General features: G+C 46.0%; 1 protein-coding gene across 2 annotated transcripts in view; it reads left to right on the forward strand.

Moving 5' to 3' along the window:
* PLXNA4 (plexin A4) overlaps positions 1-18710 on the forward strand; it is a 450712-nt gene that overhangs the window by 384027 nt on the left and 47975 nt on the right. For both annotated transcript variants that reach the window (XM_033057624.2, XM_033057622.2), the window contains exons 15-20: positions 1778-1914; positions 4811-4978; positions 10620-10713; positions 11783-12022; positions 12945-13091; positions 17950-18184. In XM_033057624.2, coding sequence (XP_032913515.1) covers positions 1778-1914; positions 4811-4978; positions 10620-10713; positions 11783-12022; positions 12945-13091; positions 17950-18184 — 1021 coding nt within the window. The remainder of the gene's footprint in view (positions 1-1777; positions 1915-4810; positions 4979-10619; positions 10714-11782; positions 12023-12944; positions 13092-17949; positions 18185-18710) is intronic.

An 18710-nucleotide genomic window follows, 5' to 3' on the forward strand; every position in this document is an offset into this window, starting at 1 on the left:
AGAGCTGCAAGTCTGATTTTCATGTTCTGCCCTTTCTCCAAGAGCTGCATTTAGAACAGGAGCAAAATGGAAAAATGGAAATCTTGCCGCTGTTTTTCAAAATGATTAAACCAGAGGGGCCAGGGAACAGAGGTGGCTCTGTGTGTGTGAGTGGGAGCTGTGGTGTGTGTCAGGTGGTTTTATAAACATGGATTAATGGTCTCCAAAGCTCAATAAGGTGACTGCGTGATGTACCTGCTCGCTCAGAGGAGCTGAGAGCTTCAAGCACTTGTGTCATCATTCTTAAAGAGAGGGGGAAAGAAATAATCTTCATTTAAATGCATATAGTAGCTTTTCACTTGGGACTGAATGGAAAGTTTTTCTATTAAAATGCAAATGAAAGAATAAACTGTAACTCCAAATTTCTCCCTGAATATTGATGTCTCCTCTCTGCATTGTGGTAACAGGGTGATCTGTGCCTTCAGAGCACGAGTATTTTATCTTGATTTGGGGAAGAAGGGGGAGTAGCAGGGTAGGAAAAAGAGTTTTGAGATTTGGGGCCTCTAAAGGAATTGTGCCCCTCTCTGATATATTAACACAGTGCTGTGTTAGGCTGGGAAAAGAGGCTCAGAAGATCAGCAGGAAAAGGGAAAAGGTGTTCGAGTGGGCAGTGCTGCTTTTGTGGCTGTGGCATTTCAGAGGACAGGAGCACCAGCACCGTGTGTCAGTGCAGGACAGCTCAAGGATGCCTCAACACCCAAGCCAGATAAGAGAAACATTGGGTCAAATGTGGGCATTTTGCACCAGGGCAGGTTCAGGTTGGACATGAGGAGGAATTTCTTCATGGAAAGGATTGTTGAACACCAGAATTGCACCAGGAGGGGATGGAGCCCCATCCCTAGAGGTGTTCAAAGAGCAGCTGGATGTGCTCTGTTCTGGCTGTCAGGGTGGGGGTGGATGATCTTGGAGGTCTTTTCCAACCTCTGTGATTCTGGGATCCTATGTGGAACAAACTCAGGTGTTCTGCTGAGCCACAGCTCGCCTCCATCCAAGGGGGAATGGCTTCCCACTGCCAGAGGGCAGGGTTAGGTGGAATACTGGGAAGGAATTGTTCCCTGTGAGGGTGGTGAGGATAAAGAAGCTGTCCCTCATCCCTGGAAGTGTCCAGTGCCAGGCTGGATGAGGCTTGGAACAGCCTGGGGCAGTGAAAGGTGTCTCTGCCATGGCAGGGAGGTTGGAATGAGATTATTTTTAAGGTCTCTTCCAACCCAAACCATTCTGTGATTCTGAGAATCAATAAAGTTGAGTGATCTTTTCATAACCAAACGATTTTCATCCTTTCTGAGTTCCACAGTTTGGAGGTGGAGGTTCCCCATTAAGATCCAATCAAACCAGTTCGCTGCCTGAATTACCCTGCAGAGCTGGTGCTGTGTGACAGCAGAAAGTCCCCTGAGCTGTGCCAAACAAGCAGTGGGGATGAGAGATTGTGACCCAAGGTGCTCCAGGCATGGACCTGCCTTTGTAGGATTATTTCTGAGTGGGTACAAGGGCAGATCTCATTTTGGAGAGGTGAGAACAGGCTGGGGTTGGTGCTGAACTCATCCCACCAAACGTGGCATTCAGTCAGAGGGTCTCTGACAGGACTGGTGTCACCTCAGGTTCCTTTATCAGCCAGAAGACCAACGTCAGAAATCCTGGTTAATCCTTGGGAGTGCCTCCCTCTCCCCACCACTAACAGGAGAGGGAAGGTCCCTCTGCTCCTCTGCTGTGTCTCCAACACCTCCCTTTGCCTCCACAGACCCTGACCCTCTCTGACCTGAAGCCGAAGCGGGGACCAGTGTCGGGTGGCACCCAGGTGACAATCACAGGCAACAACCTCAACGCTGGCAGCAACGTCATTGTGACCTTTGGGAGACAGCCCTGCCTCTTCTACAGGTACAGATGAGCCCTTCCTGCTGAGTGTGAGAGATAAAATGCCAATTAAATCCAGGAAACTTCTCCTGCAGCCCTGACACCTCGTCCTTCAGGTGCCTCCTGTGCTCGTGGCCAAGTCTGCGCTGCAACAGGACTTGTGCATTCTGCACCATGCACAGCCTTGCTGGCCATGTTTTGGGGAGAGAAAATAGGATTTATTTCATTGTTTTTGACTGGTATTTGATGTGCTTTTTCCCGTGGCCTCTTGTCAAATTTCAGTACAATTCTCCACGGTCCTGCGCTCTGCTACTTGCGCTGGGAGTGCGTCGTTTAAAAGATTCATTTTCATGTCCCTGCTTTAGTAGAGGTGACAAAGAAAATCTGACAACATCAGTTTGAAGTACTAAACCACCTCCCTTTTATCCCAGAATAGTCCTGTAGTGCTAAGAAATGGATGATTTGCAACATTTCAGCTCCGTGTTGGCTCCCGTTCAATGGCGCTTCAGAGAGGCTTAATGTCAGTGTTACCTGCTGGATGTTCCCTGATCCCTGTGAGAATGAGTCTGAATCCCATTCCCAGGGGCTCCCACAGCTCTAAAATACCCAGGGCAACACATTTTGCTGCCAGTAGTGATGGGGGCCGAAGGTGAAGTTGGCACATTTCTCCCAAATATGTCCTTGGCAGAGGAAGAGCTCATTCACAGGAGACCTGGGAGCACTGCCCTGGGGCAATGCCCTTCCCTCTGCTGGCTCTGGGGATCCTCTTTAGCAGCCTGTCATGGCTGTGGAGCGATCCAGCATCCAAAATTCAGCAGGGTGAAGTCACAGGCTGTGATTTGAAATGCCAAGTGGGAGCCACGGCTGCTTGGAGATGCTCACTGAAGACTGGGGGATTTTAGGAGGGATGGAGCTCTGTCTTTTGGGGGAATTTAGAGGGTGCAGCCATTGAAGGTGACTTCCAGCCCCATTTTAGGGGTATAAGATGAGGCTGCATCACAAATCACAGGACTGGGAAGCTTGAGAATGTTTGGTGCCTGGATTTTTGACTCTTTTGGAAAGGAATGCAGACCTGGAGCTGGTTTTGAGCCCTGCTAAAAAGAGAAGGTTTACGCAGAATCGTTTTTAAACATAATCATAAAATGCTTCCCACTGTATTAGCACTTCCAAAGGTCCCAGGCACGCTGCAAACTGCACTTAAACAAGACTTACAGTCCTAATGCAAAGTAAACTTTATGATCCCAGACTGCAAAGCTGAGGTGCAAACACCCCTTTTATGAGCTGCTACTGCACATGTCTGCAGGCAGGAAGGAAACATCCATCAAATATTTAATCACAGAGAAATAATTCTGGAGAGAGGCCTGGTCTGGGCTGCCCTTGGGGTTCAGATTTTTACTCTGAGTCCTGAGAGATGAGAGCTCTTGGGTTTTATTTAAATCAGTGAAAAGGCAATGCCACCTCCCCAGACACTGCTACAGGAACATAAATGGTTCACACTGAGTTTCACCTCTTCAGTGCTTAGGTTTGGGCCACAGTAGATGAGAATAAATACAGTAATTTCATGATTATAAGCCGCACCATTTTGACTAAAGTTTTGGTCCGAACCCAAAGTGAGGCTTATAATCAGGTGTGGTTTATATATGGACAAAGAAGGAAAAGTTGCTGTTTTAGTTTGGAGGACAGGTGTCTGCTGAGAAAGGCAGGAGCTTCTCTTTGAAATGGAGAATGTAAACCCCTCCCTCCAAATTATTATAATTTTGAAATCAAGGGGCTCTCAGGCAAAGATATGGGAATAGGAATAACAGTTCTTTTCTAGGGAAATTAAAATAGAAATACAGCACTACAAAGAACAAACCCCAAACCCTGACACAGTCAGAGTACAACCTGACACCCGTCAGGCAGGGTGTTGGCAGCAGTCCCATTCCATGGTGGCTGCATCCTCCTGCAGTGACAGATGTGGCTCAGTTGGAGCAGTGCTCCTGTACAAGGTGCAGTTTCCCTCTAAAGCTCCAGTGGGGATGTGGAGAAATCCGGTTTTCCTCTGGAGTCCAGTGGAGAAAGGGGCTCCCTTAGTGTCCCAAACCCTCTGTTTTTATCTTGGTAAGAAATGTTGGGCTCTTCCCCCTGGCTGGAGCAACTCCCAATGGGATGCAGTAATTTTATCAGTGCCACAGTGGGACTCAATGGCCATGAGCAGAAAATGACTGGCTGGAGGAAGGATGGGTTGTGAAAAGATAAAGAACACTGCCCCAGCTGGTTTATAAACCATGGCCATGAACAGGAGATATCCCATGAGATAAAGAACACTGCCCCAGCTGGTTTATAAACCATGGCCATGAACAGGAGATATCCCATGAGATAAAGAACACTGCCCCAGCTGGTTTATAAACCATGGCCATGAACAGGAGATATCCCATGAGATAAAGAACACTGCCCCAGCTGGTTTATAAACCATGGCCATGAACAGGAGATATCCCATGAGATAAAGAACACTGCCCCAGCTGGTTTATAAACCATGGCCATGAACAGGAGATATCCCATGAGATAAAGAACACTGCCCCAGCTGGTTTATAAACCATGGCCATGAACAGGAGATATCCCATGAGATAAAGAACACTGCCCCTGCTGGTTTCAATGGATGCCCATTAACAGAATATCTCCCACAGAGATCAGGATCACTGCCCCGCCCTCAACAGATGGTGATAGAATAGATACCTTTCATCACACTCTGTGTTGTAATGTGCGGCTTATAATCAGGTGCGGCTTATGTATGGACAAAGAACAAAAAGTTGCTGAAACCCAGAAGTGCGGCTTATACTCGGTGCGGCTTATAATTGTGAAATTACTGCAACTGGGCTCTTTTTGGCACCGTTTTGCTGCTGGTAGCACCTGGTTCACATTTATTTTCTCCTCCTCCCAGGAGATCCACCAAGCACATTGTCTGTAACACCACAGCCTCCTACGAGGGCTTTGAGAAGGTGAAGGTGTCTGTGAGAGTGGACAAGGCCAAGATCCATCAGGAGCTGCACTATGAATATGTAGAGGATCCCACCATCCTGAGGATCGAGCCTGAGTGGAGCATCTTCAGGTGAGTGTCCCTCAGAGGAGAACCCTCTCTCAATTCCCATATTTTTATAAAGGAGCACTGATCTGAGAACTTTGGTCCTTGGTGTAGAAAATTGATTCCCAAGCATTATGTCCACCAAGAATTTGTGCAGAGATGCTTCCCAGATCCACTGGGGTGAATTAAAGTGAAACAACACTGAATGATCAGTGTTTGTAAATGTATGTTATAAATATGTAAAAACATGTATATTTAAAAAAATATATAGATATCAATATATACCTGCATATATAGATATATATGTGTGCATGTATATATTTCTATATATATATACACATATATATACCTATATATATTGTAAATATGTATATAGGTTTATTTCAGAACGATTTGGTGGCAGGGGAAAGCATCTACACAGCCATTATTGTTGTTATTACCTCTAGCAACATGAAAATACAAAAACCTAAAAATATCACATAAGAAAATGCACAAGAGAGAAAAGGAAAGAGTGAGAGCAGAAAGATTGCACCAGTCACAGGCTCCACAAAACTTGCTCATTGCAATTTCAGTGTCTGTTGGTTGAGGTGATGGCCACAGACTGGATCCATCAGATATCAAGGGACATCCCTCCACACTCCAAATTCTGTTTGTGGGTGTATTTGGTGGCCACAGAAGATCAGTTGCTTCTTTTCAGTTTGCTGCAGTGGGCAGAAACCTTCCCATGATTTCAGCAATATTTAAGCCATGAACCATTTCATTCTCTCACAGTTTGCAAGCTGCAATTCCTACATTTCCCACCGCCTTCATGGAACTGAAATTCCAACATTTCCCACAACCCTCATGAATTTGAAATTCCAACATTTCCCACAGCCCTCATGGACTTGAAATTTAACCATTTCCCACAGCCCTCATGGAATTTAAATTCCACCATTTCCCACAGTCCTCATGGAATTGAAATTCCAATATTACCCACAGCCCTCATGGAATTGAAATTCCAATATTACCCACAGCCCTCATGGAATTGAAATTTAACCATTTCCCACAGTCCTCATGGAATTGAAATTCCAACATTTCCCACAGCCCTCATGGAATTGAAATTCCAACATTTCCCACAGCCCTCGTGGAGTTGATGCCTCAGGACTAAGCACTGCCTGTTTGGCCACGGTGCCTGAAAGCCCCAGGGCTCTGTCCTGAGATGAAACACGATGGAACCCTGCTCCCTGCCCTATCCAAGAGCCTTTCTCCTCGTTAGGGATCCCTTTTTCTCCTCACCCCCTTGATGCTGCTTTGGTGGATTCATAGGGTTCACATGAAGGTGCCTGAGAGCAGCGTTTGCCCTGGTTGTGGAAGGTTTCAAAGTGATATCCAGACAATCAGAAGCCTGGAGGAATGGCCTCAGGAAGGGAGAAATTGGTCATTAAATGCACTGAAAATGCACTTTTCCTTGAAGAGATACAAAATAAGAAATGTTAGTGTCCCCTCATTCATCCACGGCTGCTCTCTGCTTCCCTGTCAAACTGGACTGATTGGAGTCCCTGGGGATTAGGAGCAGTAAATCCCCCCAGTTCAGCTCCCATCCCAAAGATGTTTTCACAAATCAATTAGTGCCTTTAATTACCGTGAGGGAATTTGCTGATTTAGCCGGATTGAGTCTTTGCACATTGGGCTTGAAGCTTTAGTGTTGGGATTTTCCATTCGGGGCTTTTCTTTTCAGCCAGAGTCCAGGTTATCAGCGAAATGAGAAATCACTTTACTCCCTTATAAAGTGAGTTCAGTGCTGCTTAAAAGGTGATTTCTGTGCTGAAGCTGCCAGACTGAGGTGAAGGAGCAGCCAAGGAGATGCCTCAGGTGTGTTAGCAAAGTTTTACCCAGCCTGGAGGTGCAGGGACTCTGTGTCCCATGGCTGGATGGATGGGATCTCCCATCCCAAATCCCAGAATAATGGAAATAAGGGCAAGGTGATTGTTTAGTTATTTGTGGGGTGTGTAGCTGCTGGGATGGATGACTGGGACAGCACTTGTCTCATCACTCATGGAATTGTTAAGGCTGGAAAAGACCCCTGAGAGAATTGACTACAATTCTTAACCTAGCACTGATATGTTCACCACCAAAATGTGTCCCCAAGTGACACATCCACCAGCTTTTGAACACTTCCAGGGATGATCTGAGCATTTCCAGTGATGGAGAATTCTTGGGTCCTGTTTGCTTTCTTCATCTGAAATCAGGAAACATCAACTTGAGCATTGAGAGATGCCCCATTTTAACCAGAACTACCCAATTTCACCCTCCTTCTCCAGCATTTTGGAGTCACTCCAAAGGTTCACAACCCTGGAGAGAGAAGATGGAATATCCAGGATTACCACAGAGGTTTGGGGTGTCAGGGATAATTTTAGGTGCTGCGACTGTGGGGCTGAGCTGTTCCCAGGGAGAGATGATTGCCACTAAACCAGCCTTGCTAAACCAGTGAATGAATGTACCAAGCCTGGCTTAAAACCTTTTCAAAGGCTATTTTTCAAAACAATAAAGAAAAGATCACTGCTAATTTACTTCCATAGCCAAAAAAAAAAAAAAAAGAAAAGTCACGCTGGGCTGGCAAGTAAATAAAATTTTATGAGGCTCCATTAATACTTTTGATCTGGGTTTGATGTGAGTTACATCCAGCAATTACCTGAGTCTGCAGGCAGAAAATGATACTCAGGGTCTTTTGGGGCAATAAACAGTTTAATTGTGAGTGCTTTTGGCACCTCTGTTATTTTGCTGGGCAGCAGCAGCAGGTCTCCAGGCTCTGCTCCCACCTGGCTGAGCATCCAGACACAGCACAAATGCCAAGGACTGGTGATTTTCAAGGCAAAAAACAGTTTTATTTACTTTATTTTCAAGCCAGAGAGAGTTTGGGCGTGATTTTAAGTCTTCAACAAACAGAAAGCTGCTTTGCCTTTTTTCTTTCCCTCTCTCTGGTCAGGTGTTGTGGCTGTGTTTATTACCTGCAAATTCAGATTCCAACCCAAATAGAGGATTTTTAACATGTGGGTTTTAAACTGTGTGCACAGATTTGGTTGATTAAATAAAAGGATTTGTGCTTGTATAGACACAAATACCTGTAGGTGTGTTCACACACTGGATTTTTTTTTGGAACATGTAAAACTTTCAGCCAAGAAAAGTTATAAAATCCCTTCTAGTTTGAATCAGCAGAGATTATTGATATTAGTAATATTACTGTTAAATTATATAATAATAGCAATAAAATAATATTTTTAATTATTGATATAAAAATTCAGCAGATGCAGGACAGTGGAGAAAGAACAATTTGGTTTATACACTTCTGGGTGTTGAATGAGCTCTCCCTGGATTGTGTCAGGAATCTTTACAGGGAAACTGAATTTTAGGGAGAGGTTGTTTTTTTTTTCCTGTAAGGCAGGGAAGGGAAGGTCTCTTGCAAGCAGATGTGTGATTTCAGCAGGGTCCCTTGTGCATTCAGAAAAACTCATCCAGATCTTCTGGAAACAACAGAATGTGGGATTTCCCCTGCAAAATTTCCCGTTAGCAATTTCCTGTCATAGCTGATGATTTCAGAGAGAAAAAACTTGAGATATTCTGCCAAACTCAAGGTCAGATGTTGCTCTAAGCATGGACCAGTCCAGTCCTTGAGTAAAAGACCACGAGGAGCCTCCAGAGAGGTGTCCCAGGAGAATCTACTGAAAGATGTGGTTGTAAACCCAAACTGGTTCATCAGTGTGGGTGCCACTGGAGGGACTGGAGCAGAGCTCACCCAAAGCTGGCAGCTCTTCTCTGGGTGTTTGGATTCATTCCTGCCTCCCCAGCTGATTAATAATGGGAGATTAATGAGGAACACTGAAAACAAAGGTCAGAAATGGGGGAGGTTTGTTGCCTTCTTCCTCACAGGGTGTTTATTCTCTGGTGTTTTCTCATTTATAATGCACGTGCTTCACCTTTCCTGTGTGTGCAGCTTTACCTGGAGGCAGGAGAGGGATTCTGAACTTTCTTTTCACAATCCCATTGATTTCCACATGGCCTCCCCTTCCCAGCAGGAAATAAACTGCATCCTGGAGAGTTTCCAAAGGGAGTTATAGGGGCAGGTGCTGAACCTGCAGAGTGCTCCTCACCCTGGGAAACCCTCAGAGATGGGGCTGTGATGTCTGAAATGTCTGCTGATGACATTTCCTCCTCCTGTCCTGGCTGTGTGAGCCTCACAGGTGAAGGTTTTGCTTTTTTGGGTAACTTTTCTCCTTTCAGCCCTGGATCCCTCTGTGCCCATCCCCTGCTGTAACAGCAGAGCTCACCCTGACAGACCAGAGCTGCTTTAATTTGGGATGGCCAAAGCTGCCTGTGGTGAACCCTTCTCCTCAATGTGGTGCTCAGAGCCAACCCTGGGAAACTTGGGAATGGTCCTACAGTTTCTCTCCTCCATCCCCTACATTCCCTCAAGTCCCACAGTAGGTGGCTGCAGCTGGAAGAGGCAGGGGAAGGAGAGAAGGGAGTTTGTGAGAGCAGGGGGAGGATAGAAGGGTATTTCTGAGAGCAGGGGATGGAGAGAAGGGAGTTTCTGAGAGCTGTTTTGCAGTGACAGTGACTGCAGGGAGTGAGGAGGGCTCCACTACATCTCCCCATAAAAGTGAGAAAATCCTCCAGATGCCTGTGGGCTGTGGCTTGTGGGAGTTGGCTTTGTCAGGAAATTTGCCTTTGAGCAAGGGGAAGTGGAGATTGGGAATTTCTGTTTGTGCTGGATCCTGATCTTCCATGTGGAAACCAGGCCAGTGCCTGATGCACACCAAAACTGGAGATTTTGGCTCAATTTATTCGAATTTCTACAGGACTGGGTTTGATAGCAGGTTAGATATGGGGCTATGGAGCTCAACCCAAAATCCTCAAAGCTGTTTCTGTGTCTGTGAGGGCTTTGTGGGCTGGAACAGCTCCCCAGGGAATGGGCACAGCCCCAAGGCTGCCAGAGCTCCAGGGGTGTTTGGACAGCACTGCCAGGGTGGGATTGTTGGGTCTCTCTGCAGAGCCAGGAGCTGGACTGGTGATCCCTGTGAGTTCCAGTTCAGGATATTTTATTATTTTGTGATTGATTGAGGTGATATAGGATGCACAGGGTGGGATTGTTGGTCTCTCTGCAGAGCCAGGAGCTGGACTGGGTGATCCCTGTGAGTTCCAATTCAGGATATTTTATTATTCTGTGACTGATTGAGGTATATAGGATGCACAGGGTGGGATTGTTGGGGTCTCTCTGCAGAGCCAAGAGCTGGACTGGGTGATCCCTGTGAGTTCCAGTTCAGGATATTTTATTATTCTGTGATTGATTGAGGTGATATAGGAGATACAGCCCATGGACAATTTTAAAGACCCTGTGATAAATCTCCATGTTCTCCTCATCCCCAAAACTTGCTGAATCCTGTCAATGAGAACCATCCAGAGGCTGCCTGACATGGCAGGTTTAGCAGTCATTTGTCTGTACTTATTTCTCCCCTTATGAATGAAAGAAAAATTATTTGTTTTGTTCTTCCTTCCCTCTCTATGGGACCAGGAGATGTGGTCAGACACCTTGCAACCAACATTTGGGAGCACAGCTCACCCATCCCTGGTGTGATGAGTCCTGACGTCTCTCATCTGGGCTCATTTTTTAATTCAATTTCTTATTCTCCAGCGGCAACACTCCCATTGCTGTGTGGGGAACTCACCTGGACCTCATCCAAAACCCTCAGATCCGGGCAAAGCACGGTGGAAAGGAGCATGTCAATGTGAGTACAGCTGCAGAGCTGGGCTGGGGACATGCCACAGTGGGGACAGGGGCTGAAATCTCCTGTTGCAGCCCAAAGAAGAGGGCATGATTTGTTTCCAGAAATATTATCTCATCCCTGAAGAACATACACAAAAAGGAAGGGTTTTTGGCAAGGGTGGAAACAAATTTCAGGGTTTTCTGAGACCTTCACCTTTGTCTTTGCTTCTCCAGCTTGCTGGGATTCATTTCAGGTGACCTGGAATCCAAACTGGAGCACAACTGAGCATGCACTGCACAAACACTTTTGGAAAAACAACCAGAGTGTGAGACCAAGGTGGTAGCGAGGTTTTGACTAATCTGTGCTGTGCAAACAGTAAGGGAAGAAACTTCTATTTCCAGAAGGAAACAAAGTCAGGGAAAGATGCTGATGCTGACAGCAGAGGCTGAGCTCTCTCAAGAGGCACAGGAGGCTTTGTTGAAGTGCAAACTGCTCCAGCCTGCCTCTGCAAGGCTTTCCTAATCCCTGCCCAGCCTTGATTGTGTGATGGGGATGTCTGGAAGCGGTGGAGCACCAGGATAACCACGGGGGTCTGCTCCTCCCTCTCCCTGAGAGCCAAAGGAGGGATGGGAGCATTTTTCATAAATATTCCTTGTGTTGGGTCTCTATTCCCAGAACTGTGAGGTGCAGAACAGCACAGAGATGACCTGCCAGGGTCCCTATTTCCAATAAACACACCTTATTTTGTTTTTTTTCCCCAGAACTGTGAGGTGCAGAATAGCACAGAGATGACCTGCCAGTATCCTAAACACTCCTTATTTTGGGTTTGTTTCCCCAGAACTGTGAGGTTCAGAACAGCACAGAGATGACCTGCCAGGGTCCCTATTTCCCATAAATACTCTTTATTTTGGGTTTTTTTCCCCAGAACTGTGAGGTGCAGAACAGCACAGAGATGACCTGCCAGGGTCCCTATTTCCCATAAACACACCTTATTTTGGTTTTTCCCCAGAACTGTGAGGTTCAGAACAGCACAGAGATGACCTGCCAGGCTCTATATTTCCCATAACCACTAATTTGGGTTTTTTTCCAGAACTGTGAGGTGCAGAACAGCACAGAGATGACCTGCCAGGCCCCAGCACTGGCTGTGGACCCCAATCACCAGTCTGAGCTCGCTGAGCGCCCGGAGGAGTTTGGTTTCATCCTCGACAATGTGCAGTCCCTGCTGATCCTCAACAAAACCAACTTCACCTACTACCCCAACCCCATCTTCGAGGTTTTCAATCCCTCAGGGATCCTGGAGCTGAAGCCTGGAAGTCCCATCATCCTGAAGGTGAGATGGGCACCAAGGGCTGGATGAGGAAGGACAAACAAATTCTGCCTCTCTGTGCCTGCCAGCACCCCTATAAATCATCCTGATTGTGAAATTTCCAGAAATTTCCTCCATTCCTTGCCCCTTATGGAACCATAGCAGAGTCATCATCAGCAAACACCAAGCACACCCATAACTAGAAATTATAAATTAAAAACCTAAATTTGTACCCACTGCTGTTCACCAGAGAACATCTTCTACCCTTGCAATGTGGCTGACAGTGAAATACCCAACTCTGTTTCCTTTCTTGTACACTCAAGACCTTCCTCTCACCCTTGTTTAAACCTAAACCTGTCCTTTGCCATTTCAGTAAATTTCACAATACAGAGAAGGAGTTTGATGATGCAGCATTTCTGTATCACTATTTTTCCATGAAAAGAAAATATTTTACCTGCAGATGCTTTTTGCACGTTTGGAAAGGGGTCTGACTTACTTGTCTGACAATGTTTAGTGAGGGCTTTATTGTGCAGGACCTTTTGGATGGAACATTTCTCATTCAGCTGCAGAGAGGGAGGAGCAGGTCAGGTCTTTGTGACTGCTTTGAGTCTGTAACCACTCATGCTGTTCTCTGCATGAGTTTCTAAATTGGCTTTTCCTCTCTGTGGGAGCAAATGGTGAACTACAAATGTCATAATATAATCATATTTGGGTTGGAAGGGACCTTAGAGACCATCTCATTCCAACCCCCTGCCATGGGCAGGGACATTTTCAACTAGTCCAGGTTGCTCCAAGCCTGGCCTGGAGCAGTGTCAGGAATCAGCCATCCACACCTATCAAATGCAGTCCAACCCTTGTATCCCAGGAATGAACCAGAGAGGGAAAAGAAAACTCTTCCCTGCTGTTTATTTGGTTATTTTGGGGTGTGATGTTCCTTTCTGTGCAGGGCAGGAATCTGATCCCACCGGTGGCAGGAGGCAATGCCAAGCTGAACTACACGGTTCTGGTGGGTGAGAAGCCCTGTGCTGTGACAGTGTCAGACGTGCAGCTCCTCTGTGAGTCCCCAAACCTCATTGGAAGGCACAAGGTGATGGTAAGTGATGCCTGGCCCCCAGCCCCTGCTCCCTGGGTGGCTTGGGAGGGCACAGCAGAGCTGAAGAGCTGGCAGAGGGCTCCAAGGGGTTTGCATCACTGTCTGCCTTCCCAGAAACATCAGGGCCCCTTTTTGGTGTAATATTCTCATCAAGGATAGCTTGAAGAGTAACAGTGGAAAAGTGATCTGGAGATCTTTGTGGACACAATTTTCATGATCAAATCCCAGTAGGAGAGTTGGCCTCTCTTCTGTTTTTGTATGGGATTGTGAACCCAGGATGCTCATGTGAGATCACATGTAGCATGTTCCTAATGAAATTGTTAAATTCAGCTGCATTAAATTGTTAAATTCAGCACAGTCTCCATCACTTTGTTGACAGGATGGTGACTAAAATTTGCCTTTATGTAGGAGAGAAAAAAACCAAACAGAATGTGGCCAATAATGTGGCTGGACTTTGGAGTCTTGACTCCTATAAAACTCAGTGTGCTCCTACAAATCCTTCCTGGAACCTGTGAAGAATGGACCTGGTGATTACATCAGAGGCAGCTTCTCCTCCTCTCACTGTTTATTTATTTACTCCTTTTTTTTACTTTCCTCTCAATAATTTGAATTCCTTGATGCTGGTGCTTGATAAACATCATATCAGCAAACACCCTGGAGTTGTACCAAGCTGTGGGTGGGAACAACAAAAGCTGATAACTGACACCAGCATTTCTCATTCCTTGTAAACAACTGTTTTTCTGTTGCACCCTCCAAAGCTGTATCTGTCACATATTAACTTATTTATCTCAGTGCAATGAGACTCAGAGAGTTTGATCTCTAAAAAGATTTTTTCTGGGAACTTTTAGGAAGCAGAGTTCATGATGACCATTTTGGGTCTTGTTTGTGGCTGCTGCTGGGATCCCTTGTAGTGGCTACTTAACTTCTCTGTGCCAAAGTTTGTCATCTGGAAAATAGAGGTAATAATCCTTTCCAGCCATGCAAATACACCGTGACTCTCCATTCAGTGCAAATCACATTAAGACTCTCCAAGAGGAGCAATAATGAAGTGAGAGATTTTCTCTGTGTGAAAACCAAAGCTTTTGAGCACGGCAATAAATGTTGCCTGTCATTTTCATGGATATGATTAAACATATGGTTAGTCAGAGACGGACAAAGCCAGTCCTGGGGTGTCCAAACTCAAAGCCAGGTGAGCAATAATCAGCCCCTGGGGATCCAGGATGATGGACATCTGGCCAGGCTGCACTGATTGGGAAGATTGCCCTGCTCCTGTGGTTGGGACAGCTTAAGTGAAGCCAAAGATTAAAAAACAATTCCTTTTTGAGGATGCTGGTCAAATGAGGATGCTGGTGGGAAGCTGGGAAGATGATGGAGGTGCTCAAGGATGGGCTTTGCATCTGCAATCAGGGTGAAAAATGCCTCCCCCACAGCACAGCATCTCTGCTGCTCTGATCTGAGCACACAAACATCTCTTCAATGGCCAGGATAACTGATAGCAGCTCCTCCTCCTGATTCTGCCAAAGATTTACTGTCTGACCTTGAGGAAATTGTTGAACAAACCTTTTCTTGCAAAGTGAGGTGGCCATGAGCTGAGAGGGAGCCATGGGAGGGAATTAACTGGTGCAACACAGAGATCATTCCTAAGTGAAGGAGCAGTGGCAATGACACACGTTGATGTCAACATGCTTTGATCTGGTTCAGCTGTCTTTTACACAATGACAGAGTTAAGTATTTGAAAAAAATAGCAAAGAAATAAAAGGCCCGGGCGAAGGTTAAAAGAAGATTGACTAAAACTCAGAGGAAAGTTTCTTCCAAGGAAAAGAAAGAGATGTGAGGAAGATCCACGAGTGGCTGTGCCAGGGAAGCTGTGGAATACATCTGAAGGGCTGCTGGTATCTGACACAGTCTGGGAAATACACCAGAATCTGTATAATGAATGGAGAGATGGTCAAATGCAGCAGCTGAAGTTCAGGGCGTGGCTCATCTCATCCTTAGAGGGATAATTTTATTTGGCCAGGACAAATTTGCACCAGGAGAGACACTCCTTCAGAACTGCTAAACTCCTACAACACTAAGACTTCCTTGGAGAAAAACAGGCTCAGATGTAGAGCCCATTTGGAACATTCAGTGTAATTTAGGACAAATCTATGATTAATAGTCTTTAAAAATGGCCAGATTGTTGTTTGGTGGGTTCATGGTCAGTGTTCTGGACGGTAAAAATAGCTTCCTCCACAACCACTCAGTGTGTTAAGGAGTAGAGTAGGGCTATGTGCTCATATTTCTTGAGTTTTAAAAGCTCAGTAACACTGCAGCCTCATAGACTTTCTTCTTCAAGAGCCAGATTCCCTCAGATCATGGCAGCTTCACTTGTGGATTGCGAGACCTTCCCAGAGATGAAACCACCTTTAAAGGGGAACACACTGAGCCTAACTTTGAACACCTGCTTTTTGGAGCTTAGATCCCTTTATCATTAATGGAGAGCAATGGGAACTTCCACTGAATGAAACACCTCATCCCAATGTCAAAGGTGCCAGAAGCAACTCACATAAATCACATCCTGAAAGTGGTTTTTCTCTTTGTTGACTCTGGAATCACGCTGCAGTGTCTAACTCGGAATATTTGCTGAGAGAAATCCCACCCATGGAGACGGGCTGTTCTTCCAGCTTTGAGGATGGATCCCCTCTGGGATTTGGGATTGGGGTTGTTTCAGTCTAGTCTGATATTCCCTGAATGGACTCATCTGACTGCAGGGCTTGGAGAAAGAGAAAATGAAAAAGTTTTAATCTATTTATTGATCCACTGACAGGAAGGAAAGCGTGCAAGCTGTGAGAAAATTTTGCTGGGACGATTTGGGACAGTGGTCCAGGGAAAAAGGGAACAACTTCCAGTGCATGGATGTAGCTGTGATTTTGGCAGTTTGCCTGCTCAGTTGAGCAGGCCACATTCCAAAAAAACAAACCTCAGGATTTATAAGTTAGCTGGATCCTGTATCTTGAAATGGATGGGAAAACTCATTACTGCTGCATCCCCAACTGCAGGCCTGAGGTTCCTTGGCCACTGAAAAGGCTCTACAAGCCATCAGTGTCTTGGTAGCAATTGGTCATCTTGAAACCATTACCTGAACAGATGAGTTTAGGATTAGTTTTGTTTTTCATCGTGGACATTTCATCTCTCTAGACCCCATCCCAAAATGGCATCAGAGCACCTTGTGGATGGAAATCAGCTGTTTTCAGACAGCTTTGGCTTTGTCCATGCCATAAGGGTTGTAGTTGTGTCTCTCTGGCCAGGACTCACTGAGGAGCACCCTACACCTGGTGGTAGAGCAAAAGAACCTTCTCCCTGAGGCTGCAATGGGACTGGAATAACTTCTAGGAGATGATAAGGTCACTGAGATTCATGTCCCCAGAAAGGGTTGGGGTGGAGAACACCTGGGAAAATTCATTAATTCGTGATTCTGCTCCGTAGCCTCTTCTGCTGGCTCCAGCTGGGCCAGCTCCTTCCTCCTGCAGCCTGGAGAGGAAACCTGAGAAGGTGCCTGAGCTGAGATGTGGGCAGCCCTGGGATTAATAAGTGTCCAGACAGGCTGGAGATTACCAGTGGGATGCAGGACAAGGCTGAACACCAGCCTGGGGTGTGGGGGAGAAACATGAGGAACATGAGGAAATGTGAGGGAGAACTCACAATGGACAGTTTAATTCCACACTGCAGTGTCCCAGGTGCAATGGCAGTAGGAAACACTCAGCCCTGAGGTCTTGAGTGCATTTCTGCCTGGCAGTAAGAGTTTTCCCTTTGTGCAGGGCCAGCTGTGCCTCTCTGTGACACAGCTCAGCTGTGATGGGGCTCATCATCCTCCAAGCTCTTTGCACAGAATCTTCCCAGCTTGCTGCTGATCTACAGCCAGCATTCCCAAACCACAGCACGCCCCTAGAACTTTGTATTCTAGGCTTTTTGTACTTCAGGCTGGCCAGCAGAGCTTTTCTCCCACCACTCAAGCCTTGCTTATTCTACAAATAGCTTTGAAGAGCCTTGCAGTAGCCTGAAGCCAGCAGAATGCTGTGGGATTCCTGTTGGGAGTGATGTTCATATTGTAGAAAAGGGCTCCAAGAGACTTGCTTCAGCAGAACGTTTTGTTGGGCTTGCAGGAGCGCTTTCAGGGTTCCTTTCTGGTTGTTAAAACCTTTCTGGTTGTTAAACCTTTCACAGCAGCTTTTTCCAGAGGCTGGAAGGAGCTCTGGGCACCACTGGAAGTACATGGAGAACAAAAAGCTGTGTTCAGCTCCTACTGGTGAGCATCTGCAGTCACCCTGGCAATGTGTGGCTAAAATAGAGACTGCAAAAAGAATGGGCCAGGCTTTGTGGGGTTTGTGGTGGCTTTTCACTATCCCAGAGGCTTCCAAGTACAGTTTGATCTGGTGGGAGAGTCAAAAGAAAATAGTGGCTCTGATTCCTCTGTCCCACTGTGGGGTTAGATCAGACCACACCTTGGGCTCTGTGTTCTGTGTGTGTATTTTGGGACTAAGTGACATCAGTGCAACACATCAGGATGGGGAATGAAAAGTCCAGAATGAAATCCAAACTGACATGGAGAAATTGTGACCGGTGACTTGTCTCACCACGAGTTCCTTTTGTGGTTGGTCATTCTAGCTGTCAACAGAGGTGATTCTATCTGGAAACAGAGGTGATTCTATCTGTCAACAGAGATGATTCTGTCTGGCATTTTGAGGTTTTTTTAAGCTGTTCCATATCCAAATACTTCTCCTTTTGGTTTGGGAGACAAGGGGATGTCACCACTCGCCCTCAGCCAGGACGATGACAGAGTTCAACAGTTTCAACGCACTCCCTGCTGCTTTCCCTCTAGGCTCGTGTAGGAGGGATGGAGTTCTCCCCAGGGATGGTCTACATCTCCCCAGACAGCCCTCTGAGCCTGCCAGCCATCGTCAGCATCGCGGTGGCCGGCGGGCTGCTCATCATCTTCATCGTGGCCGTGCTGATCGCGTACAAGCGCAAGTCCCGGGAGAGCGACCTCACCCTCAAGCGCCTGCAGATGCAGATGGACAACCTGGAGTCCAGGGTGGCCCTGGAGTGCAAAGAAGGTAGGTGAGGAAGGCAGGGTGACAGTGATGGCAGAAGGGAGGCATCCAGTCATGTTGGAGCCCTGAACCTGGGAGTTTGGAGCTTTCTGTGCTTTTTGACACTGACCCCCCAGCAGAACACTGCTTTGACTTGGGGTCGTGGAGAAAGCTTCCAAATCTGAGTGATAAATCACTGTTAGAATGGAATATAATATCAGAATAATATTATAAAATAATAATAAAATAATATTATTAGAATAGAATATTTAACTGTGCAGTTAGAAGGGTTCTGAATTCAAGATTTTAAAATACAGTAAGTGTGAGATAAAATAGAAGTTCTTGGGTGTCATCTCTTTCTTGTTCTTTCTTCTTTAGGTTTTAAGTGGTACTTTTTGAATTGGTTAGAAAATACTGCATTGCGAGTAACAAGTGCTTGGTTATTAATTCAAAAATATAAATAATATAGATGTTAGCTTTTCATTAAATAGTTAAACTTTAAAATCCTTGTAACTAACTAAATTCACCTCCATTTTCTCCCTTTTAGCTT

Source organism: Catharus ustulatus, chromosome 4 (genome assembly GCF_009819885.2).
Source record: "Catharus ustulatus isolate bCatUst1 chromosome 4, bCatUst1.pri.v2, whole genome shotgun sequence".
NCBI classification, from domain to species: Eukaryota; Metazoa; Chordata; class Aves; order Passeriformes; family Turdidae; genus Catharus; species Catharus ustulatus.